The following is a 25,773-nucleotide window of genomic DNA, read 5'->3' on the forward strand; positions in this document are numbered from 1 at the left end:
GCCTACCGGACTTCACAGAATCATGGAATTTCAAGGACGGAAAGGGATCCAAAGATCAGCCAGTCTAGTCCCCTGTTGCTACTTCATTTTTGTTGCTGTTCAGTCACTGACCCTTTGCGACTCCATGGACTGCAGCACACCAGGCTCCTCTGTCCTCCAGTATCTCCCAGAGTCTGTTCAAACTCATGTCCATTGAGTCAGTGATACTATCGAAACACCTCATCCTCTTCCGCCCCCTTCTCCTCCTGCCTTCAAACCTTCCCAGCGTTCGGGGTCTTTTCCAATGAGTCCGCTCTTCACATCAGGGGGCCAAAGTACTGGAGCTTCAGCTTCAGCATCAGTTCTTCCAGTGAATATTCAGGGTTGATTTCCTTTAGGATTAACTCTTTGATTTCCTTGCAATGCTACTTTACCACTAAGGTTTTGGAAGGTTGGGTGGATTACGTTGCGTTTTCACTACTGTTGCTTGAAGGACTGTAGGTCCTAATGACACACAGTCCCCTGCGTCACCATTAGATTTCACCTGACCCCAGAGGGCTCACCTGGACTTCCCCCAAAAAGGATGGAGGCCCTGAGAGGCCTGTTCCATCTCTGCAAAGTCAAGTCACTACCAAAATGATCCCACTGTCTAAACACACATCCAAAACACTCTCATTTCTTTATTGGGCTATGAGGCTTGATTATTTTTCTTAGTGATTCATGCTCAAACCAGGGACTCTGACTGATTTCCCATTCATTTCTTCTCTGTTCCGTTTTATATCTTTGTCTCCTCTGGAGAGATTGGAAGTTTTTCCATGGCCTTTTCCTCTCCTACGGCCTGCCCTTTTAGATCTTGACAGCTAGATCTAGCCTTCCTATCAGCCAGCCCACCAGTCACGAACTCCTCCCACCTGCTGCCCTGGGTCCTACGAACACAGTGACAAGCAAGGCAGACAGAACCCACGTCCACAAGGCACTCCCACTCTGATGGCAGGAACGTATAGCAGACACTTGGAAAAATAAGTGAATCAGGTAACGTCAGATACTGAATGCGACTGAGAATGAGGGGCCAGTGTGGGGTCGGGGGCACTTCAGCCAAGAAGGCCAGAGGGAGGCTCCCTGAGGCCTGAGTGATGAGAAGGTGCGGTGCAATCCTGGGGAATAACATTCCAGCCAGGGCCAGGGTCCTGAGATGTCCCAGGGAGAATGGAGCAGGCACGTCTACTTCACCCTTTCTCTCCCACTGCTTACAACTCTGGACAGAATACAAAAAGTAACTCTCTTGAGGACACCCAAAAGTAAGTAATAGGATACTGGTGGTGGGGGAGGGGATCAAAACTTGAAGATCGACTTATATGGTGTATAAGTCGGGGTTTTTTTCCCTCCTTATTTCCAGTTTAAGGGCTGCTTAAAAACAGTCCTAATTGTGGAGTTGTGCATTGGATGTGGACAGAAAAAGCCTCAAGAGAGAGCCTGTTTTTCTGACCTGTTTTTCTTCAGGAAGGCAAGCCCCTGAAGTACAAAGGATATGAGGGAATCCTCCCCTTTCTTGTCACTTCTTACTGTTCCATTCCTGATCTGAGGCAAGAGAAAGTGGAAGTCGTTCAGTCATGTCCGACTCTTTGCAATCCCATGGACTGTAGTCCATGGAATTCTCCAGGCCAGAATACTGGAGTGGGGAGCCTTTCCCTTCTCCAGGGGATGTACCAGACCCAGGGATTGAACCCAGGTCTCCCGTATTGCTGGCGGATTCTTTACCGGCTGAGACACAAGGGAAGCAAGCCCAGTTACAAAACCGCACTTCTACGCCAAGCAATGGTACTGGCCAAGTCAGTTCAGTTCAGTTCAGTCGCTCAGTCATGTCCGACTCTGCGACCCCATGAACTGCAGCACGCCAGGCCTCCCTGTCCATCAACAACTCCCAGAGTTCACTCAGACTCACGTCCATCGAGTCCGTGATGCCATCCAGCCATCTCATCCTCTGTCATTCCCTTCTCCTCCTGCCCCCAATCCCTCCCAGCATCAGAGTCTTTTCCAATGAGTCAACTTGTCTCATGAGGTGGCCAAAGTACTGGAGTTTCAGCCTTAGCATCATTCCTTCCAAAGAAATCCCAGGGCTGATCCCCTTCAGAAGGGACTGGGTGGATCTCCTTGCAGTCCAAGGGACTCTCAAGAGTCTTCTCCAACACCACAGTTCAAAAGCATCCATTCTTCAGCGCTCAGCTTTCTTCACAGTCCAACTCTCACATCCATACATGACCACAGGGAAAACCATAGCCTTGACTAGACAGACCTTAACTGGCCAAGTGGGTACCCCAAATTGAAATCCTTCTCTCGAACCAGAGGGGAAGGTGAAGGGGGTCTCTGTGCTCAAGGAGGACTGGAGAATCCACGTCATTATCCTTCTCCTTCTCTCTCACCATGTCGCCCTGGAGGGGGACCCAGTCATGAGACGCACGAACAGCAGAGAGAGACCGAAACCTAAGGGTTTCCAACCACAAGGCCAAAAAGCGGGTTGCTGACTGCTGGAGAGGGTGGGAGGAAAGCACAGAGGGGAGAGAGCTAGAGAAAGGGAAGCTCAGCCGCATGGAGGGAGCTCCAGGGGCACACGCTCTGATGTGTGCACACGTGAGACGAACCCAAGGCAGCCCGGTGAAAGCGTTGAGAAGCTAAGTGCAGTCAGGACTGGCTCCTGGGAGCTGCCTTCATGGGCTGGCCTGATAGAGCTGCAACGGCCCTGGAAAATAGACTGACATTGAAACCACGGAGGGCAGGTCGGGACGTGCACTCTGAAACTAACTGGACTGATTGCCTGCTTTGAAAATCAACCAACCAACACACTGCCAAGGATTTTAACAGGAACAGAGGGTCACAATAGAACATTAAAGATGTCCACAATACAGTCCAGCATTACCCGGTATCTGAAGGACCAGGAAAATGCCAGCAATTTTCAAGATAAAAGACAAACAAGCACCAACTCCAAGATGACCTAGATGTTGAAAATACCACATTTTAAAGCAGCTATTATAATCATGAGGTAAAGAGTACACATTCTTAAAATAAATGGAAAGACATAAGTTCAGAGCAAAGAAATAGCAGTTAAAAAAAAAAAAGAAACAAGTGGAAACTTTAGAACTGAAAAATACAACAACTGAAATAAAATGTTCACCGGATTGGCTCAAGGAAGATGACAGAGCTATCACTGATGGAGTCAGTGAACTTGAAAACAGATGACTAGAAATAATCTGACCTGATCAACAGAGGGGAAGAAAAGAACCTCTCCAGGGACTAAGATACAGAGACCTGCGACACAAAAGCAGAAGATCTAACACCCAGGTCCCCGGAGTGCTGAGAGGAGAACAGACGAAGGCTGGTACTTGGAAAAGTTTAAAATTTTGGGAAGTAATAGCTGAAACCTGCTCAAATTTGGTGGAAAAACCTAAATTTACAGATTCAGGAAGTTGAGCAAACCTCAAAAAAAGATAAACTCAAAGAAAATCACGCTCAAACACGCCACGTCCTCCTTCAGGGGATGTTCTCAACCCAGGGATCAAACCCGCGTCTCTTACGTCTCCTGCGTTGGCAGGTGGGTTCTTTACCACTAGCGCCACCTGGGAAGCCCTCATACTAAAACTGCTGACAACTAAAGATAAAGAAGAAATCCTGAAAGCAACCTAAGAACAATGGCACATATAGAGACGGGTTCCCCGGCGGCTCAGTGGTGAAGACTCTGCCTGCAGTGCAGGAGACTCGGGTTTGATCCCTGGGTCAGGAAGATCCCCTGGAGAAGGAAATGGTAACCCACTCCAGTACTCTTGCTTAGGGAATCCCATGGACAGAGGAGTCTGGTGGGCTACGATCCGTGCGGTCACAAAAGAGTCGGACAGGACTTAGTGGCTAAACCACCACAGGGGGAAGACCATTTGAGTGACTGTAGATTTGTCCTCACAAACTGCAGGGGCCAAGAGGTAATGGAACAACATTTTTCAAGTGCTTTAACAGAAGAATTGTCAACTTTTAATTTTATATTCAGGAAAAAAAAAAACTGTTAGGACTGAAAGAACAATAAAGGTATTATCAATGAAGGAAAACTGAGATTGGTCTCCAGTAGACTTGCTAATGGAAATTCTTCAGGGGAAGGAAATGGCAGCAGAGAGAAAACTGGAACTTCAGAAAGAAAAGAAGAGAAGCAGAAATGGCGGATATAACCATACATTTTTCTCAGAGTTTTGAAATACACAAAGCATAAACGGATTAAAAACGGAGGGAGAAAGAGATGCAAAATCGTCGTTGGAGACATCAGCATGCCCCTCTTGGTAACTGGTGGAACTAATAGAAACTAAGCAAGACTCTGAACACTATAACCACCTTGATCTAATTGACGTCTACAGAGCACCCCGCCCAGCAACCGCCAAATACACACTATTTGCAAGTATACTTGGGATAGAGTCTGCCTCAGTGCAGGAGACCTGGGTTCCATGCCTGGGTTGGGAAGGTCCCCTGGAGGAGCGCATGGCAACCCACTCCAGTATTCTTGCCTGGAGAATCCCCATGGAAGAGGAGCCTGGCGGGCTGCAGTCCATGGGGTCACAAAGAGTCAGACATGACTCGGCGACTAAGCACAGCACATTCACCAAGACGGACCATTTCTAGGGTTATAAAATGAACCTTAACAAATTTAAAATAATTAAAACCATACAAAGTGCGCTATCTAAACTTAACAGAATTAGATTAGAAATCAATAACAAACAGCTGGAAACCATGGAAATATTTTGAAGAAAAAACATCCTTCTAAATAATCCATGGTTTCAATAAACAGTCTAAAGGGAAATTAGAAAATATTTTGAACTGAGTGAAAATAAAAACTACAACTTGTCCAAATTTGTGAAATGCAGCTCAATCAATGCCTATGAGAAAACTGACAGCATTAAGAAATAATTCAAATAAAAATCTGAGCTTTCAGCTTAAGAAAATAAAAATGCAGGACAAACTCCAGTTGACCTTTGCCCCACACAGGTTTGGACTGCACAAGTCAACTTATATGCCAATCTTTTCAATTAATACATCGGAAAATGTTGGGGGATTTGTGATAACATGAAAAAACTCACAGATGAGCCACACAGCCTAGAAATATTGAAAAAAATTAAGAAAAACGTCTGTCATAAATGCATAAAATATTTGTAGACACTAGTCTATCCTTACATAGACATAAGGTGATATTTAATATACAAGTAATGCCTTAATTTTCTTCCTGATTTATAACTTTACTTTCAAAGAATTACATTACCAGGCAGTATGTCTCTCCCTCTCTTGCCCCCTCTCTCTCTCAGATTGGAGAAACTGAATATTAGTCTATCATCACAGGTAAGGGGTGTGTTTTTTTTAGAGTAACAATGATTCCAATACTGCATTTTGAATATGACTGTAATATTGTATGCCATGGCTTTGCAGGTGGCTCAGTGGTTAAGAATCCGCCTGCCAGTGCAAGAGATACAGGAGACATGAATTTGATCCCCAGGTCGGGAAGATCCCCTGGAGGAGGAAATGGCAACCCAGTCCAGTAGTCTTGCCTGGAAAATTCCATGGGCAGAGGAGCTGGGTGGCCCGAAGTCTCTGGGGTGGCAAGAGTGGGACGTGACCGAGCATGCATGCACACAGGCACTGTATGCCATACAGATTTTACAATGATTAATGCATTGCTGTGTAGGCTAGGCCACCAGGTAGCGACTGTGTCAGTTACACTAAGATCCTTTAAAGAAGTCATATTGCTGCTTCTTTGTTATCCGTGCATGAACTGTTATACCTCTAAGTGAATATGGACTTCTTTCTCACATTATCTTTCCATCTTTGAGGTGTAGAGCTGCACACCAGCATGTATGCCACCTCCAGTGCTTTGCATCATAGGAGACAACACAGACATGGGTGCTGACAGACGACTCATCTCGTAACACACAACAGGAACTTGCAGCGTTGATAGACGCTGTACTGTAAATGCATCTGCTCTCCCTTATGGGGTCGATCTCTGGGTTGGGAAGATCCCCTGGAGAAGGGAAAGGACACCCACTCCAGTACTCTGGCCTGGAGAATTCCATGGACTGTATAGTCCATGGGGTCATAAAGAGTGGGATACCACTGAGCGACTTTCACTCACTCACTCACTCATGATTTTCTTAACAATATTATCTTTTCTCTAGCTTGCTTTATTATAAGAATACAGTATATAATGCATATATAATCTGTGTGTTAATTAACTTTGTTATTTGTGAGTTGTCTAGTCAGCAGTCATCTATTAGTAGTTAAGTTTGGGGGAGTCAAAAGCTCTACACAGATTTTTGACTGTGGGGGTGGATCAGCTCCTGTGACCCCTGTGTTGTTCAAGGATGTTCAAGGATCAACTGCATACTTAAAGCAAGAAGGAAGAGAAACTATTATAGAAGAGAAATCAATGAAATTGAACAGAAAAACAACCGAGAAAAATGAAGGAAACATAAAGCTTGCTCTTTGAAAATATCAATAAAATTAATAAAACCTTCAGCTAAATGGGTCAACGAAAAAGGAGAGCAGACATCAACTACCAATATCAAAAAATGAAAACAGGGCTATCACTAAAGACCCCACAGCTATTGAAAGAAGAGTAAGGAAACACTGTGACCAACTCTATTCTCATGAATTCAACAGGCTAAACAAAATGGACCAATATTTTAAAAGACACAAATTATTAAAGCTCAGTCAAGAAGGAATAGAAACCTTAAGTGATCCTGTAACTATTAAAGTAATCGGATTTACAGCTAAAATTCTTCTGAAAAGGAAACTCCAGGACTGAATGATTTCATAGCTGAATTCCATCAAATATTTAAAGAATAAATAACAAGTCTGTATGATCCAGAAAATAGAAAGTGGCATTCATGACTTTTATTCTTTCTTAGAGATCTTCCAAAGAAACACAAAAAGGGCATTTATTTTCTTTATGAAATAAAACTCCTTTTATCTTGCAATTACCACATGCGTCCATTAAGCCCTCTTAGAATAGGACAGATCACGGGGTCTTAGTGAGCTTGATTTAATGATCCTAGATCTATTTCATTATTCTAGGAAACATCCAATTGTTTTTCATTCATTGTCTCCAGTTCTGCTAAAAAGAAAAAGGAGACTAAATAATAACAGGAAAACAAACGAAAATAGAGTCTCCTGGCGGCAGGATGATATCACATTGAAATAGATCCCCCGATTACATCGCCCCTCAGTTTTCTGATTGCACTGCCCTGAGTGTAACAGTGTCTTTCAGAAAGGTATAAAAGACGCCAGGGACCCCATCCTGCTCTTACGTTAGCTTTCACTGAACACAGTTGAGAACTGAGAATTCTTACTTCATGCCCAGATGGCAAAGGGAAGAAAACTGAGATCGCAAGATGTTTCACAACGATTAGAAGAACCAGAAGGTGATGGTGAACTGGATCATAGAAGCCAAATCTCCTGATGAGTGAGTGAGTGGTTCACATCCAAGAACAGCAAGGAAATTCCTCAGGAAGGACTGGATCATACAATGCTTTGTGACGAGAAGCTGGCTGTCTAATTTTGCTAAGAGGACACCTGACAGCATCCTTTCATCTTTAATGATGTACACGCACCGGAAGGAACGTGATGTGGGTTGTCAGCAGATAAATGGACAAGGCCCGTGTGCTTTAAACAAGGGAACAGACGATGTAAATGAATCAGGTCATTGGGCTAATCACTCTAACTGGTGTTTACACATCTAAAGATGAAAATGCTGTGCAGTTATGAAGCAAACAAGATGGTCTTCCTGTCTTCAACAAAGTTATGAACCTTCAAAGTTTTCAAAAGTATTGCACTTTGATGATGCAGGTGGAAAGTAAAGGCCCAGAATGTAGAGGGGTCCAAGTGAGAGGGCAGGATGGCTTCCAAAAAGGGAAGGCATCCAGGTTTGGCTAGCAGAGAACAGTGAGACTGGGGGGTGAAAGAGACCAACTCTCCACACAGAGGAGGTGGCCCCTCCCCACAGGCACCCTGAGTTCCAATCTCTGTCCACTGCCCATCACCTGGGTCCTTCTGGACCAGTCAGAAACTCTCCTCGAGACCCCAATTCCTTCATCTGCAAACTCAGGTAGCGATGCCTCCTTGAAGGGTTGTAGGGTATGAAAAGATACATCTTCACAAAGCACAGGTTCAGGCTCCGGCCATGGGAAGGCTTGGCTTTCTAAAGCAGCGCCTTGGTTGGGTCTCAGAGCTCGGACTACACCAGACCTTTGAGGCCCAAGCTGGTCTTCCTGGATCCAGCCTCTGCATCCACCCTCTACTCTGTGGCTGCTGAAGGATGTCTGCATGCCACAACACGCCCTCCGACACGCCACGGCAGAGGATCCTCTCTGGCCTGCTGACAAAGCCTGACACTCAAGCCCCTTCTCACCAGGCCCTCCTGCAACTTCAGGCCTCCTCGCCCACTGTGCATGCCACTCTGTGCCTGCACGCTCTGCTCAGTCCCGAGTAGGCTCTGCGCTCCCTCCTCTGCAGTTCTGCAAATGCTGCGCCCTGGCTCTGGACCACAGTCTGGTAACTCGCACTGCACAAACTCCTCCTCACATCTCAAGATCTAACTGAAATGTCCTACTTTTCCTGTTCACCTCAAGCAGGCTTGGTCTCTCCCCTTCCTGGGGCAATTCAGATATCCTTGTATTCCTGTGATTTTGTACTTGTCCCAGTTCAGCACCCCCACTCCAGTACTCTTGCCTGGAAAATCCCATGGATGGAGGAGCCTGGTGGGCTGCAGTCCATGGGGTTGTGTCCGAAGAGTCAGATACAACTGAGCGACTTCACTTTGACTTTTCACTTTCATGCACTGGAGAAGGAAATGGCAACCCACTCCAGTGTTCTTGCCTGGAGAATCCCAGGGATGGGGGAGCCTGGTGGGCTGCTGTCTCTGGGGTCACACAGAGACGGACACGACTGAAGTGACTTAGCAGCAGCAGCAGCAGCAGCAGTTCAGCCCCAAGTCCCTCAAGGAGAGTGTTCATCTTATCCACCTTTGCACCGCCGAGTCCTGGGGTGATGCCCAGCTCACAGCAGACCCTCGGTGAGCGTGGGATGGATGAACAAATAACACAACTAAGACGGCCGAATCACGAGGATGGGAAGGCTGCACTTTGTGGTTGAAATTTTCCATATCCGTTCTGCATACATTCTCCAGAAAATTCTTTCTGAAGGATATTTTCTTGCTTTGTTTGAATGTTAAGCAATCAAGTCTCATATTAAAGCTCCTCACAACTGGAGCAATTGGAAGCAGGTGTCCAACTCACGTGTTCTATGATCGCTTCACTTAGAAAGAGACTACAGTGGTTTTCTTCCTTGCTAGCTTTTTAAGTAGAGACAAAATAAAACCAGCAAGTTCAGAAGGGAAAATTAAAGGGCAAGGTCAGCGGCCTCTGCCGCCTGCACAAGTGGCACAGAGTCTGGCCCGGTGACAGGGGCTTCTCGGGGCTCCCCCTCCTGGGGAATGCCCTTGTCTGCAAGGGGGTAGGCACTTGTCTGCAGCCCCTGGGGGCTGGAGGTGCCTTAAGGGCAGAAGGGCCCAGGGATGATGCCACTACTGAGCTGAATCACTGAGTATCAAGGGCAGCCCTGAGCTAGCAAAGGGGAGGGTAACATTTCAAAAAATATTGATATTGTCCTTGTAATAATTGGTAAGGGAGCGGCTGAATGTCTCCTTCATCCATGCCTGTCAGCAGATCTCAGTGGGGGAGGCGACTGTGACAGGTCCCAGGTAAGATGGGAGGCCCGTCACTACTTCAAGGAGCAGATGCCTTTACTGAGCGAACCCAAGGAGACGAACAAGTCACGGCCTCAGCTGGACACACAGATTCTCCTACTGTGAGGGAGGCTGGCGTGGGGTGAACAGGGGTGAGGGGTGGGGAGTTCTGCCTGACAAACAGCTGGAAGGGGTCCTTGCATCTCCCAGAGCGGCTGGCGCCGCTGACCCCAGGGTTTTAAAGAGACAAATATACAGGTACATGGGTGGATTTATGCGCATGGAAAAAAGACAGAGAGGACACTCGGTTTCCACCAATCACCACAAGGTGCTGTGTGGTTCCCCAGGCCAGGCTTACTGCCCAAGCTAAGGGCTCAGGCCTGGGGGAGTCCACATGTTCTCCTGACAGCACCCAGCCCCGCCCTCTGCATGCGGTGCTCCCAGAGGTCTTGGAAGGCTGAGCGACATGCGTATCTACCTGGCCCTGGGTTCATAACGAGAACATACAAGTACGTGTGTATATTTACGTGTAAATTAACCAGACTGGGATGACGCACACTGAAGTACAAAAAAAAAACCACAATGCTCGCGGGTGCTCAGATCAAGTGTATCTTCTCACCTGTCTCTGCATTTTCTAGTCTTTCTGCACTGAGCGTGAGATCCTGAGAGTGGCTTTTCTTGAACTAAGGAAATGACAGAGTGAACAGATCGGGACGGCAGCCGCCCCGCCCCCAGCCCCGGCCCTTGGCACCATGCCTGCATGGACGCCGCCCCGCGCTGGCCTCTTACCTGAGCAGTCTCTGGGGCGCATCGTCATCTGTACAGAATGACCTCTTCTCGCACAGGTTGCGGAACTCCCGGAAGTTTAGTGTGATGCTGAGCCTCAGGCCGAGAAGGCCCAGGAGGCGCTCGAACTCCTCGTCCTTCAGGTTGAAGAGCAGGTGCTGCAGCAGGCGGTGGAGGTCGTACATGGTGAGGACGCCATCCCTGTCAGTGTCCATCTTAAAGAAGGCGGCGTACGGGTCCTGGAGCCGGGACACAGCGTCACAGCCCGGCCCCGGAAACCTGGAGCCGACCCCACTCCCGCCCTGCGCTGTGGACTCATCCCCAACAAGAGGGCAGGGCTGTGCTTCCGCTGTGGCTTTTCCTGGAGATTTCCCTGCTCTGGGAGTCCCCTTGCCACGGCTTGCTTTCCCAGGGCAACGGTGAACTCTGTCCTCAGGCACTCTCTCAGTGCTCAGAGTTTAGGAAAGGGCCTGGAGTGGCTTTTCTCTCCCTCCTGCCCCTCTGGCTTCTGCCAGTGGTACTTCCAAAATCGGAAGTGAAGACCGAGTATGCTGGAGCTCTCCAGAACATATAAAAATCTGGTTATTGATGTTTTCATACGGCTTTTGGAAATGGCAACGCCTTTCAGAAAGGCAGCTGCTGTCTACAGGAGAACCAGCACTGAGCTGAACTCCACCAAGGAACTGCCCAGAGGATGGGCACCGGTTTGATGCCTGGGCTGAAATGAAGGCCCTGCCCGCCTGCCTGAGCCCCGCCTCTGCGTCTGCAGGTCGCGCTGCGGTGACTTCCACTTTGCAGGTGAGGGAACAGAGGCCGGCAGGGAATCTGAGGCTGCAGCCGGGCTGCAGGGCTCGGGGCACATCCAGGGGGCCAGGCTGCTCAGTTTCCAAGCCCGGCTCTGCCCAGTGCTAGCAGAGTGACCGAGGAAAGAGACTGAACCTCGCCAGGCTTCTCACCCATCACAGAGGAGGACAGAGTCCCTGCCTACGGGGTCATCGTGAGGACTGACTATGCCAAGCAGGCGAAGTGCTTAGGAGCGGACGGGTAGGTTCCGTTAGGGTCTAAAACGCTGTTTGTTACTATTACTGTTGCCAGAGGTTGGACAGCAAGTGCCCGGCAGTGGGATCTGAATCGGGTCCATCTGGGCCAACACTCCCGCTCCCCCGACTCGGGCTCCCTGGGTCTCGGGCTTGGAGCACAGCCCCTGTGGCTGTCGTCCCCACCCCTGGTCCCACCAGCACCTCACATGGCCCCGCCCAGGGTCTCTCCAGCCACTCTGGGGGCTCTGCCTGCACCTCCATATCCTAGGACCCTCCACAGAGGTCATATAAAGCAAGACCTGCTTCGACTCAGCTGGAGTTTTGTGGAAGACCTACTTGTATTCACTCACTTGTTCACTCACCAAAGTGTGCAATCCCTTCACCAATGTGTGCAATCGTTATGTTAAATACGGTGGGAGCCGACATGAAGGGTTGCCCATGCCCCTCAGAGGTGCCACCATCCAGCAGCCTCGTCTGCAGGGGCACCACCCACTGGGATCACGGGCCTGTCTCTGCCACGACTCCCTCCACCTCGCAGCTCCCAGCCCTCCCACAGCAGCCAAATGCAGGTCTCCAAAGGCTTTGCAGCATCTCCCCTTGGACGTCAGAATGCTGCTGCTGCTAAGTCGCTTCAGTCGTGTCCAACTCTGTGCAACCCCATAGATGGCAGCCCACCAGGCTCCCCCGTCCCTGGGATTCTCCAGGCAAGAACACTTGAGTGGGTTGCCATTTCCTTCTTCAGTGAATGAAAGTGAAAAGTGAAAGGGAAGTCGCTCAGTCGTGTCTGACTCTTCGCAACCCCATAGACTACAGTCTACCAGGCTCCTCCATCCATGGGATTTTCCAGGCAAGAGTACTGAAGTGGGTTGCCATTGCCTTCTCCGGGATGTCAGAATGAGCAAGGTCCAAATCAAACTCCTGGCCTCCAGCTCATCCTCTGGGGCCTTCCAGCTCAAGAAGTGGCAGCGCCTTCTTTCAGCAGCTCAGGCCACAATCTGGGGAAAGCAGCAGAAATGTGCAAGGATGCAAGAGGAGGAAGGGCGCTGGCCGGAGCACGACCCAGGGTTGGGGTGAGGCGGCGTCGAGATGGGTCATAAAGGGGCTGCAGCCAGTCAGGCAGGACCCCGGCTCATTCTGAGAGACAGGGGCCACCCTGAGCAGAGCAATGTGTGGAGACCACTCTGCAGGGTCAGGCATTCAAGACAAATGGTGAAGCGAAAAACACAGTGGCTGAAGCATACGTATAGAAGATCCTATTTCTGTGTGGTGGAGGGGAGAGGCGGGCTTGGTCCTGTTTGCTTTTTTCAAAACGTACCTGAATCCACAGACACGTGCCTGAACCTGCACAGACCCTGTCTAGAGGGTGAGGTTGAAGGTGAGCCCACAAGGGCCATGGGAACCTGTGCCCAGGTCATGACTCCAGGTCACCAAGGGGGTCTTGGTGTCTGCTTTCCTCACCACAGTCAGGGAGGGGAGATGCCCCCTGTTTGCTAAAATGAATTATTTCCTTCCACTGTTCGTGGTCTTCGGCCTGGCCTGGGAGGGTGAGGCCACCTTGCTCAGCTTTGCTGCTGTCCGTGGACGCACCTGTGCTGAGATCCACTCATCTGGCTACAGATCACTAAGCAAATAGCAGCAGCAGGACTAACAGCATTTGCAACTAATACAGGATAGATTTTTCATTATTGATGGAGAGAGAGAGTCAAGAATTCCTCACAAATAGGAACTCAAGAAAGGAAATAAAGTGACTGGACCTTCCCAGTCAACCACCAAAACACACTCTGTTCCATTTACATACACCCTGAGGGCAATGAGCCCCCGCCAAGGTCCGGGATGTAACCGACACCTGAGTCTGTATCATGCATACCCTGGCAGTTAGGGGTTTGCTTGTCTCACCCACTAGGTTAAAAGTTCCTTGCAGGATGGAGTGGGTGTTGGTGTACATTTATTAAATCAATCTGTTAGTTAATTATTTAAAATAGAGACCATCTTAGGAAACACAGGACATACGTGTGCTGTAACCAAGCTTCACTGATAATAAAGCCAGGAAGACGATGGTGCCAGCAGGGAGCTTGGCTTCTCTGTGGCCCCACTGGGAAAGATGAGCGACAGGAGACAGCATAGAGGGGCCAGAACAGGGGTCTGGGTTTTCACTGGTGGGGTAGCAGGCAATGGCCTCTCAGGGTCCAGCTGACCAGCACGAGGGACGGCTTGACCCGGTGCCTTGACTTCCCCCTCTGCCCTCTCTGCCTCCCGCCAGGCTCTCGCTCTTCAGAGAAACAGGCTGTCCACCCCACAAGGAACCCTGCCTGCCCCGTGCTCTTCTCGGTTGGGCACATGGGATTATCTGATGAGGACGAACCCTTCTCCCTGTCTGCTTATGATGGTTGTGTGTTTTCAAACCAAGAATCAGGATGCATGGTCTGATGGCTGGGCCATCAGTCAAAGTCAAAACCATCCTGCAAATCCAAGCTAGACAATCATAAGCGTGTCTGTTGTAAAATGGGAGCTTGGTAATAACCAAAATGAACTTCCAATTGGCAATCCATGCCGGGAAGATGTCTCAAGCACAGTAAACTGGCTGCCCTGCTCCTGGGCTTGGCTCTACCCACAGGGCGTGCCACACCTCCCCTCCCCTGGACTCAACATTGTTTCATCTGCTGAGGTGTTCGCACCTACACACTCTGGGGTCTCCATGCCTCGGTGTCTCCATGTCCCAGGGTCTCCTCACCCCGGGTTCTCCACACCCCAGGATCTCCTCACCCTGGGGTCTCCACACCCTGGGGTCTCCTCACCTGGGGTCTTCTCACCCTGGGGTCTCCACACACTGGGCCTCTGCCCCATGTTGAAGCTAAATGGTAAGTTTATCAAACTGATCTTCTTTCCCACTTTAATGACCCTGTTTTACTTCTTTGTGGCTCAGCTGGTAAAGAATCTGCCTGCAATGCAGGAGACCTGGGTTCGATTCCTGGGTTGGGAATATCGCCTGGAGAAGGGAACGGCTATCCACTCCAGCGTTCTGGCCTGGAGAAGTCCATGGACTGTATAGTCTATGGGGTCGCGAAGAGTCGGACACGACTGACTACTTTCACTTTCACTTCACTTCTCAACACAAAAATAGTTGAGGCCATTCTGTCCCTGCCTCTGCGTTTGAATGGCTGCTATTTTCCCCATCTTTTTCGTTACAACTTCTGCATGCAACCCATGCCTCAGTCACGCAGAGCTGGGAGCTTTCCTGAAAGCCCGTGGCCTGTCTGCCACCCGCCTTGAGTAAGCCCACTCTTCTATTCTTTGCTCCTTTCTTTGCCTGGCCAGCACAGGCTAAGGGTTTAAGATTCCGTTAGGGGGTCACCTCCTCCAGGAAGCCTCCTTAACGGTTGTTTTCCTTGTGCCCCCATAGACAGTACCAGTCCCTCTATGACAGCCAGTCGCAATGTGTCTGAGTTGTCTGTTGACCATCTGTCTGGGGCTGGACTGAGCTCCCTGAGCAGGGCTCCCAGTTTTCAGCCCCAGCTTTCAGCAGAGAATCCAGCTTATGGCATGAAAGTGCACAAAGCTTGTCTGGTGAGCTCAGGAAGGAGTGGATAGGATGGTCAAAAGGACCCTAAGTTCGCTATAACTCGGGACCCTTCCCACCCCTCCCTGTCCTGTGAGGAGGGTCTCCTTACTTCTCCAGCGTCTTTGAGGGGCAGAAGGCAGGCCTAGCAGAGTGTCAGCAAGGGAGGAGGGGGGATCGCAGAATTAAGTCCCTTCCCCAGAAGCGGAGAAGGGGCAAGCCTGAGTCTAGCAAGGAGAGCTCTGGGGCTGCAGGGCTCATACCTGCTGTGGCTGAACAGTGAGCAGGACGGGGCGGGGGGCTGGGTCCAGATAAGACAGGCAGCAGGGAGGCCGTGATTTACCCGGAAGAATTCCTTCAGTCTCCGGGGGAACTGTCTCAGGCACTCTTCAGCAGTGACAAAGAAGCTGTCCACGTCACCTTTGGGAAGAGCTGGAGTCTGGGGTGGGGTCACTTCTGCCCCATTCATCTTAGGCTCTGAAACAGCGAATCAGGAGGCTTCCATTAGCGGTGGGTGCGCCTCTACTTCTATCTCAACGCTTAACTTCTTCGGTTCCCAGTCCTGCTAGAACTCTCGCCGGTACTATGACTCTGTGACGGACCATGGCGTGAACTCTGTTCTGACCTTAGAAGTGCCCCTGTCACCACGAGAAGAGCTTGTCCTCAGACCATCAGGGCCACCCCCTCGCTTGGCACGCTTCTGCATCTGGCCCCTCCGTCCTTGCTCTAGGACAGGGACCACATCCTGCTTGTCTATCCCTTAGTTACCAGGGGCAGAGAAAGGGGATTCCTGCCCGTTCTGTTTCCTAGAATCAGGTCCTCAACGCAGGAACACGTAATTGAGTCACCGGACAGGTTCTGCTCACATCTGTGCTGGATGTTAGACTGGAGGCCTCCGGACACCTTCTGGCAAATCTTGGCCCTTTCCACGGTCCTAAGAGGCAGAGTCTCTCCTTAAGCCTGGTTTATGCACAAGGAGACCTATTACTATGCCCATTCTACAGACGAGGACATAGGGGTCCAACTTCCTCGAGGTCACAGAGCTCACCCCAGGCCCGCCGGCTTCCAGAGCCCAGCCGGTTAATGACTGAATGAGGCCGTCTCTCTCTTCCCTGAAACGGAGGAAGAAAGTGTAATCTCCACTTGAAAACCAGCCCATTTCCCTCAGGTTGCAATGACTTGAATGTGGCCTTCTCTAAAGCCAGGCTGCAACCTCGGACTTGGTTTAGGACGCGACTCTCTACACATGCTGTAACCCCCTCCCTGATGTGGCCTGGGGGATGAATGGCAGGCAGGGCCTCTGGAACTTATGGGCAGCCTTTAGTCCAGCCTTGAACCTGGCCTCTGCCTTGCCTGGGTCTGGAGTGGCCTCCCCACCCCGGGTTTGCTACGCCTGGCAGATAACACCTGCCCCTGGTGCCTGATCCCCTCTGCCTTGCCCACCCCCACCCTCCATGGCCTGGAGCCTCCATCTCCCCACCTCCAGCATCTGGCCGTGTGTTGGAGGGACTGATGGGGGACAGAGGAGTGGGGGAGAGGGGAAAGAGAGGAAGCTGCAGGGCGAGGTGCCCACTCATGATAGGCCCCCTGCTCTGGAACCTCGGGAAGTCACTGCTCACCCTAGGCCCCCGATTTACTTGCCTCGGTGATGGATGCACCAGGGCACCGGAAGCACTCACTGAGATAAATGTGGGTTCCTTTCTCATCTTTTTATTGCCTCAAAAAGGTCAAAGCGTATAGCCAAAGGAAGTGTCAAAATCCTAAAATTCCACAGCTTCTCATGTTGTCTTTGGGGTAGGGGATTGCAGGACCTCTCTCCTTTAGGATCAGCAAATGAAATCTGGTGGGGGGTGCTGGATGGGACCTTCCTCTTTCCTGGCGGAGTCACAGCTGCCAGCTCCTCGAGCGAGACCCACTGCACTATCCAGTCATCGCTCAGACCAGCCCCGGGGAAGGACAGCATAAAGCAAGTAGGGTCTGGGTTCTGCCCTGTCCAGCCTGCAGTGCTTTCATATAATCCGTGCACTCGTGGATATATACATGGGATTTCTGCAGCTTTTCCGGAGGGCTTATTTGTCCATCTAAACTTCAGTAAGAGTGGAGACAAGGGAGGGGAGAGACAAGAGCTGAGAAGCAGGAGGCTGGGTGCTGGTCGTCCATCTGCCGGGAGTGTGGCTGGGAGAGCTGAACAGGGGCAAGGGGCAAATGGGAGGACCCGGGCGCTGAGCAGACTGCACTGTGGACCCGGGCGCTGAGCAGACTGCACTGTGGACCACGAGTCCCCTGACAACCCTGTGGGGCGGGGGGAGGGGAGGGACAAGGGCTGGCTGATCTGGGCCAAGTCACTGAATCTTTCAGAACCTCTGGGTCCAGGAAGGACACGAGCCCCGCTGGTGCACAGGTGGCTCTGATGACCAATAACCAGCACCTACTTTTAGGAGGAAAACCTTAGAGGACACGAGGTGTGATTGGAGGAGCACAGGCTTGGGAGTCAATTTTAGAAACCATTTGTGCTCTTACTATTTGTAGAAGGCTCTGCCAGACAAAATTCGGCACTCACAGTGCAGCTGAGTGGGGGTAAAAAAAAAAAAGAGGCCGAAACACAGATAAAATTAAACAAGAATGTCTGTTTCAGTCTTAGGACGCATGTGATTTCCACATCTCAGCGCACACTACTTCAACCCCAGCGGCCTTAGGGCCCCATGCGGAAAGACCTGTGGGGCCCTACGTGGGAGCCAGGTTGGTACTTGGCTGTTAGCTACCTTCGAATCCTGCTGCAAAATCAAGATAACTCATCCCTTCTTTCTTATATCCTAATTTTGTGGTCAACAGAGCGTACTGATCATCATCCATGGGCATTCCATTATCTTCTAGGACCTGATGAGGAAGACAAGTGAGGGGGAAAGGCTGTTAGGTGGTTTTGGGTCTTTGCTGGTTGAACCCTCCAGCCCCATGACGAGCTCATCACCACGGCCTCTGCGGGCCAGTCTAGCTGTTCCTTGTCTGCTCCCACCCCCAGGTTCCCACGGGCGGGGCCGGGTGTCCTGGGGCTGGGACCCTGGGCAAGGCTGGTTGGTTGAGCAAGAGAACAGAGGTGCAGGCGGGCTCCCAACCTGGCCCAACCTGGCTTTGGTCAACCTGGCATGCAGGCTGCAGGCATCGCTGCAAAGCTTGTCACTGGCTGTGCTGTCCAGGTGTCCAAATTCACATTTGCTGCGACGGCAGCAGCTTTCAAGTTTCAAAAGTTAGGTTTATGTATATTCACATACACGCTAGGAAACACGAACAGAGTAGAGTAAAGCAGGGCGATTTGAGGAGGGAAAACTAGAATTTTGACCAGAGTTTCATCAGTTTAAACGATAAGTTACTATGCTTTTTGTGGGGGATCCACGGACACCTGTTTTCCTCTCCTTGTGTGATCCACTCGCTGAAAGTCATCCAGGATCCCTTCACTCCACCACACATAACCTACTGTTGACCTACAATCCCTGTTTTGTGTGTGCGGCAGGTGGGGGTTGGGGGGGCTGGTGACTGAGAAAACATACTTCCCTGCATTGCAGATGGAGGCAGGATCCCCTCAATGACTCTGCCCAGGAGGAACTGATGGTCTGGGCTGTTCCAGGGGCAGGTGACATTGGCAGCCCTTTGCCAAGAGCCAGTTAGTCAGCAACCGGGACACAGCTACCTGCCTGGAGGTGAGTGCCCCCGAAGGGATGCTAGAAGTGGGACAGAAGACAGCACCCCTGACTCTTACGAAGTGTTCACAATTTAAATGAGAAAATATGACTTTCCTTCCAGAAAAGGACACTGAATCTTAATTCAAAATGTGTCTGTGCACCTAAGGACCAAAGATACCCAGGATGACCGGACTCCCCCAGGACAGACGCAGGAAGGCTGCATGGAGACGGGCTAGAGTAAAGGCCCTGCCTGAGTGTTGCGGGGTGGGGCACATGCAGACAAGCCACTAACATGGTGCTGGTCAGGGGCTGTGGCGGCACAGGAAGCCAGAGCAGGTGGAGAGCAGAAAAATAGTGGGGCCAGTGCTGCACAGACTGCACTCTGTGGAGGAAGCTGAATCGGGGGGAGGGAGCAGGAGGATGGGATGAGATAGAACCCATCATCACCATCACCATCACCACCATCACCATCACCATCACCACCATCATCATCACCACCATCACCATCACCATCACCACCATCATCATCACCACCATCACCATCAACATCACCATCATCACCACCATCACCACCATCACCATCAACATCACCATCAGCACCATCATCAACACCATCACCATCATCACCATCAACATCACCACCATCACCACCATCACCATCATCACCACCATCACCATCACCATCATCACCATCACCACCATCACCATCAACATCACCATCATCACCATCGTCACCACCATCACCAACATCACCATCATCACCATCGTCACCACCATCACCACCATCACCATCACCACCATCACCACCATCACCATCAACATCACCATCAGCACCATCGTCACCACCATCACCACCATCACCATCACCACCATCAACATCACCACCATCACCACCATCACCATCAACATCACCACCATCACCATCAACATCACCACCATCACCACCATCACCATCATCACCACCATCACCATCAACATCACCACCATCACCACCATCACCATCATCACCACCATCACCATCATCACCATCACCACCATCACCATCACCATCACCACCATCACCATCATCACCACCATCACCATCAACATCACCATCAACATCACCACCATCACCATCATCACCACCATCACCATCACCATCATCACCATCACCATCAACATCACCATCATCACCATCGTCACCACCATCACCAACATCACCATCAGCACCATCATCAACACCATCACCATCATCACCATCAACATCACCACCATCACCACCATCACCATCACCACCATCACCATCATCACCACCATCACCATCAACATCACCATCAACATCACCACCATCACCATCATCACCACCATCACCATCACCATCATCACCATCACCACCATCACCATCAACATCACCATCATCACCATCGTCACCACCATCACCAACATCACCATCATCACCATCGTCACCACCATCACCACCATCACCACCATCACCACCATCACCACCACCACCATCACCACCATCACCATCAACATCACCATCAGCACCATCGTCACCACCATCACCACCATCACCATCACCACCATCACCACCATCACCATCAACATCACCATCAGCACCACCATCACCATCAATATCACCATCATCACCACCATCACCATCAACATCACCATCACCATCAACATCATCATGATTTAGCAGTGCTTATCAGTAACTTCAGATATGCAGATGACACCACCCTTTTGGCAGAAATGGAAGAGGAACCAAAGAGCCTCTTGATAAAGGTAAAAGAGAGAGGGAAATAGCTGACTTAAAACTTAACATTCAGAAAACTAAGATCATGGCATCCGGTCCCATCACTTCATGGCAAATAGATGGGGAAACAGTGACAGACTTTATTTTGTCGGACTCCAAAATCACTGCAGATGGTGACTGCAGCCATGAAATTAAGACACTTGCTCCTTGGAAAAAAAGCTATGACAAACCTAGACGGAGTATTAAAAAGCAGAGACATTACTTTGCAAACAAAGGTCCGTCTAGTCAAGGCTATGGTTTTTCCAGTAGTCATGTATGGACGGGAGAGTTGGACCATAAAGAAAGCTGAGCACTGAAGAATTGATGCTTTTGAAGTGTGGTGTTGGAGAAGACTCTTGAGAGTCCCTTGGGCTGCAAGGAGATCAAACCAGTCCATCCTAAAGGAAATCAGTCCTGAATACTCATTGGAAGGACTGATGGTGAAGCTGAAGCTCCAATACTTTGGCCACCTCATGCGAAGAGTCAACTCGTTGAAAAAGACACTGATGCTGAGGAAGATGAAGGTAGGAGGAGAAGGGGACAACAGAGGATGAGACAGTTGGATGGCATCACCAACTCAATGGACATGAGTATGAGCAAGCTCTGGGAGATGATGAAGGACAAGGAAGCCTGGTGTGCTGTAGTCTACGGGGTCGCAAAGAGTCAGACATGACTGAGTGACTGAACAATGATGCCTATTACATGCCAGGCATTGTCCTGAGGTCTCTACAGGTATTAACATCTCATTTAAGCTGTGAGAAAAGGACTCTTACTAATTCCATTTTAAAGATGCAGAAACTGAGGCTATGAGAGTTGCCCCAAACACATGATTAGGTAGGGACAAACCTGGGATCCAAACTCAGTTCTTCTTAACCACTGTGATAAAAGCAACTGCTGGAAAAAGGTCACTGGCCTCCAGACAAACAGAACAAGTGGAAACAGATAAGAAATGACAGTAGGAAGTGGGGGAAGAGCCCCCTCACACGGATCCAAACAGACCAGTAGGCAAAGGCTAATCTGGGTCTCCGCAGACCACCTTGCGATGCCCTCGGGACACCAGAGAAGGGGAAGCCGCCAGTGAGAGGGTACGAGGCCACCTGCCATTCTCCATGTCCCAGGAGGCCGTCAGGAGACAGATTTTCCTCGGTTCCCAGGGTCTGACAGGTGGTGCCTTCCGCCCCAGCCCCCACAGGCTAGAGCCGTAAAATATAGACCCACTTAGCAGCACCAAGGCACTCATAGCAGCAGGGCAGCCACTGGCTCCTGCTTTGTGCTGCCCTTTCCAGCGTGTGGGCCAGGACCCGGAAGCGGGCCTCTCTGGCCATCTGTGTGAGTAATGAGCTGAATGTGATTGCGGCTCGCTGTGTTTGCACCTGCCCAGTTGGTCAGGCCCTGGCTGTGGCTGGGCTTGTCTGTGTGTTGAAGTAAACAGGCTGCGGGTCGGGCTTGGTGCAGGAATGGAAGCAGAGAGAAAGGAAGCGGGGATACAGGTGTTACAGTGTTGCCTGGGGGCTCGGCGGAGGCAGGGAGCAGCGCTGGATGCCCAGACTACCCCGAGGGCCCACCTGGGGGCCTGGGCAGAGTGCGTGGCTGGGGACTACGGCGGCGCTGCGCTATCTGCACATATACCCGCCCGCCCCGCTCTGCGCAGGAGTCTGTCCCAGCTCGGGACAGGGTACGCGTTTAGACAGCCCACCCAGGCAGCAGCAGCAGGGGCTCTGAAACGGAGAGGTCGGTGGCTTTCTTTGAAAAAAAAAACAAAAAAAAACTTTATATTTTCAAAACAATTACACATGAATTATTCATTGCAAATTCCTCCTGCTCAGTCCCTTCATAAAAACATATGTAATGGATGGTAAGAAAATGTCTGTAGGCGAATGTTTCCACAGCCTGGAGCGGTGAGAAGCCCGGGGAGGCTGGGCGTGCCTTAGGCAGCCTGTCCTGAGGTTGTAGGCGTGCCATCCCCGACGGGCACAGAGTGCCACCGAACACGCAATGCCCAGGAGCGCAGGCCCCAGAGAGGCGCCAAGGTCTTCACCGACATGAGCGTCTCTCAAGCCTCCCCTTGCGCCACTCACTCCTGGGATGAATAGGGCCACCAATCAACTCGATTTATCGCAACCCGTGGAGGCGATTTATAACACAATGTAGGGCTAAACTGCAACACGTATAAAACCGACTGTCAAGTGTTTAACCATTGAAGTCTTGTCCTTTGGTCTTTTCTAGGAGGCGTTTTCCTTAGGAAAGTTCCTCAAAGAAGAACAAACTGTGACCGGCACGTTCTGATTCTCCGAATCGTCACTTCCGCCATTCCTGGGACATCGCTTTGATCGTGGACTGGTTCTCTGCTGAGATTTCCTATGTTTTCATTCATTATGAGTACACTTTCCTTTGCATGACTGAGCATGGTTTTAACGGTTAAAAATTTCAAGTGCTAAGTCTAACGTCTGGATCATCTCAGAGTCTTTGCTCTTGAGAAAGGTCACTCTTCCCTATTTCTCCATATGTTGAGTAAGATTGGGTGGGCTTCCTGGACATTCTGAATGTTATGGTGTGTGGAGATTCTGGATTCTGTTACATTTTACCTGTTTTGAGTACACAGTAGACTTGGCTGGACTCTGTCTGCTGGGCAGCAGTTTAAATCTCAGTTTGTCTCCTTTATCCTGAGCCAGGCTCCTAGCAGTCTGCCCTGCTTTTGTATCATCAGGGTCAGCCAGAGATTTGGTAAGAATTCATAAACAGAGCTTAAAGCACCCACATTCTGGCTCCGTCCTCTACAGAAATCCCCCTCTACTCCCCAGTGGCATCAGTCACTCAGACCTCCCTCTGCTCTCTGGTTCTTCAGGCTGGAAAGGCTGCTGGCTTCTATCAGTATTTTATCTACCGTACATGGCACCAACTTCAGCCTTCACTCAGATGAGAAGCTGAAAACATGGGAACATTTCCCCATGCTATTTCCATTTCCAAGAGTTGACTCCTCTCCAGAATCTAGTTGCTTGGTTTCATTCTCCAGGACCTTTGGGTACTCTATTTAGCTATTTATTCATTAATTTACTGACTTGTTTAACACTGTCCAGTGTTCATAGTTATGTCTCTAGGAACGTTGGTCTAGTAGCAGCTGATTTACTCACATGAGAAGCAGAACTCCCTGATGCACATCCTTAGATCACAGCGAGGACCAGCACAGCAAACGTCTTCCCAGCTGCCCTCCCACCCACCCGCTTGCAGGGATAATGCTCTTTTTTGAGCATCCATAGTCCCTCTGCTTGCTTATACTGTAAACAGTCCCTCAGGCACTCGACAAATAAATGGCTGTTGGTTGGAGAAATTTCCAGCACTTCTTTTCCACCTATGTACCCCAAGAGCATACAGTAGGTGCTCAGTAAATGCTGAATGACAAGAAGAGGCAGGGATGTCAGTGTAAGGGAACCCTGAATGCTCTCCCAACTCCTACTATGTGCTAAGTCGCTTCATTTGTGTCCAGTTCTTTGTGACCCCAGTGGACTGTAGCCCGCCAGGCTCCTCTGTGGAATTCTCCAGGCAAGAATGCTGGAGAGGGTTGCAATGCCCTCCTCCAGGGGGTCTTCCTGGCCCAGGGACCACACCCACGCCTCTTACGTCTCCTGCACTGGCAGGCGGGTTCCTTCCACTAGTGCCACCTGGGAAGACCCTCCCCTACTGCAGGTCTGGGTGAATCTTGCGCCTGATGGGAGAGAGTCCACGTGAGGCAGATATGAGTGGCAAGTGGTCATCTAGCCCTGGCTAGGTAGCAGCTAGACTACCCAGAATACTGCTAGGCAGGACGAGAAGACATTGTCCCGGGAGGCAGACACAAGGAAGCAAGAGGAAAGGGAGGCGGGCTTAGAACTGCAAGGTTGTACTTGTCCTTGAGACCTGAACTGCAGAAGCTTCAGACCTGTGAAGGTGCGCGGCTCTGGTGCTGGGTCAGCCATGATCTTTATTGTTCCTCCCTTAACCCTGCACTTAGTCATGTTCTGTTTGCAAACTGTCAGTCTGGGGGACCAAGGGAAAGGCTCATGTTTACACTCTAGCTTATACAGAAGCCAGAGACTTAAAGACCAAGATGTGAAGCGAAGGTAGAAGTCGGGTGGACAGACCTGGAGACTGCTTGTTCAGCCATTCCTCCCTACCTGGAGATTCTCCCACACGTTACTTGTGAAAGAACCAATGTGGGTTCTGGGTTTTATTTTTAATGAATAATATTACTTCTACTTCTTGACATACACATTCATAGTCAAAATGAAACAGGCAAAAAAAAAAAAAGGCTTCTCTAGAATTTCAGACTTACTCTATCTCCCCACCCTCCATCCCCTATCCCAGGAATTCCTGCTCTTCCAGCCCCTCCTGACCCTTAGCTGCCTCAGTCATCAGAGGGTAGAAACAATCAGAGAATTCAGTCATCAAGACGACCTGATCACAGGCAAATCTGCTATGAGGGATTAGAGCATTAAGGCTGGAAAAGAGTACCGAACTTTCAAAACAGATGTGTACTCAGACAGAAAGCTGAAACTCTTTTGGCAAATGTTTCTGTGAATATTCAGGCACACAATCTGACTGTCCGTGTGGCCCCAGCAAGCAGGGTGTTCACAGCTGATGCAAACCCACATGAGAGGCGATCATGGTGCTATCACCTGCAGCGGCCACGGTGCGTTCAGTTCGAGAGCCCGTTGCCTGTTATAAGTGCGGTTCACGGAACGGGAGTTCCTTTCAGTTTCGTAGGTGGCAGGAATATTGTGAATATTCCAGAGTGTGGAGGGTGTGGAGCATCTCAGATAAAAGACACCGAGCGCCTCAGTGTCCTTGTGTGAGGACACCGATGGTGGGGGCTGTTCCGGAGACAGGGACTCAGAAACAGGATCTGAAGCTGGGGAGCATCTCGAGCACAGTCCCAGCATCAACGGCTCAATGACAAGACCCAGGGCCGACTTCTGAGCAGCAAACATGTCTCCAGAGGGCAATGGACACTTCACAAGTGTCACCGAGAAAGAGACCCTGACTCAAGATATAGCAGGCGCGGTCACAGTACTAAGTGACTCCCACACACTACCCTTTAGTAAGCAGAGCAACAGCTCCTCAACAGAAATATGACCAAGTCCACCTTACAAAGGAGGAAGTCAGAGTTCAGGACGGCTAAGTGAAAACAGCCGTTTGCCAGAAAGCTGGCTGTGAGCGGTGGAGCA

At 50.3% G+C, this 25,773-nt stretch overlaps 1 protein-coding gene across 1 annotated transcript in view; it reads right to left on the reverse strand.

Moving 5' to 3' along the window:
- EFCAB6 (EF-hand calcium binding domain 6) overlaps window positions 1-25,773 on the reverse strand; it is a 231,875-nt gene that overhangs the window by 75,658 nt on the left and 130,444 nt on the right. Inside the window, exons 16-18 of the mRNA XM_052640994.1 lie at window positions 17,884-17,998; window positions 15,465-15,598; window positions 10,529-10,764 (exon numbers count right to left, since the gene is read on the reverse strand). Coding sequence (XP_052496954.1) covers window positions 10,529-10,764; window positions 15,465-15,598; window positions 17,884-17,998 — 485 coding nt within the window. The remainder of the gene's footprint in view (window positions 1-10,528; window positions 10,765-15,464; window positions 15,599-17,883; window positions 17,999-25,773) is intronic.

The sequence above is a fragment of the Budorcas taxicolor genome, chromosome 5 (genome assembly GCF_023091745.1).
Source record: "Budorcas taxicolor isolate Tak-1 chromosome 5, Takin1.1, whole genome shotgun sequence".
Lineage (NCBI taxonomy): Eukaryota > Metazoa > Chordata > Mammalia > Artiodactyla > Bovidae > Budorcas > Budorcas taxicolor.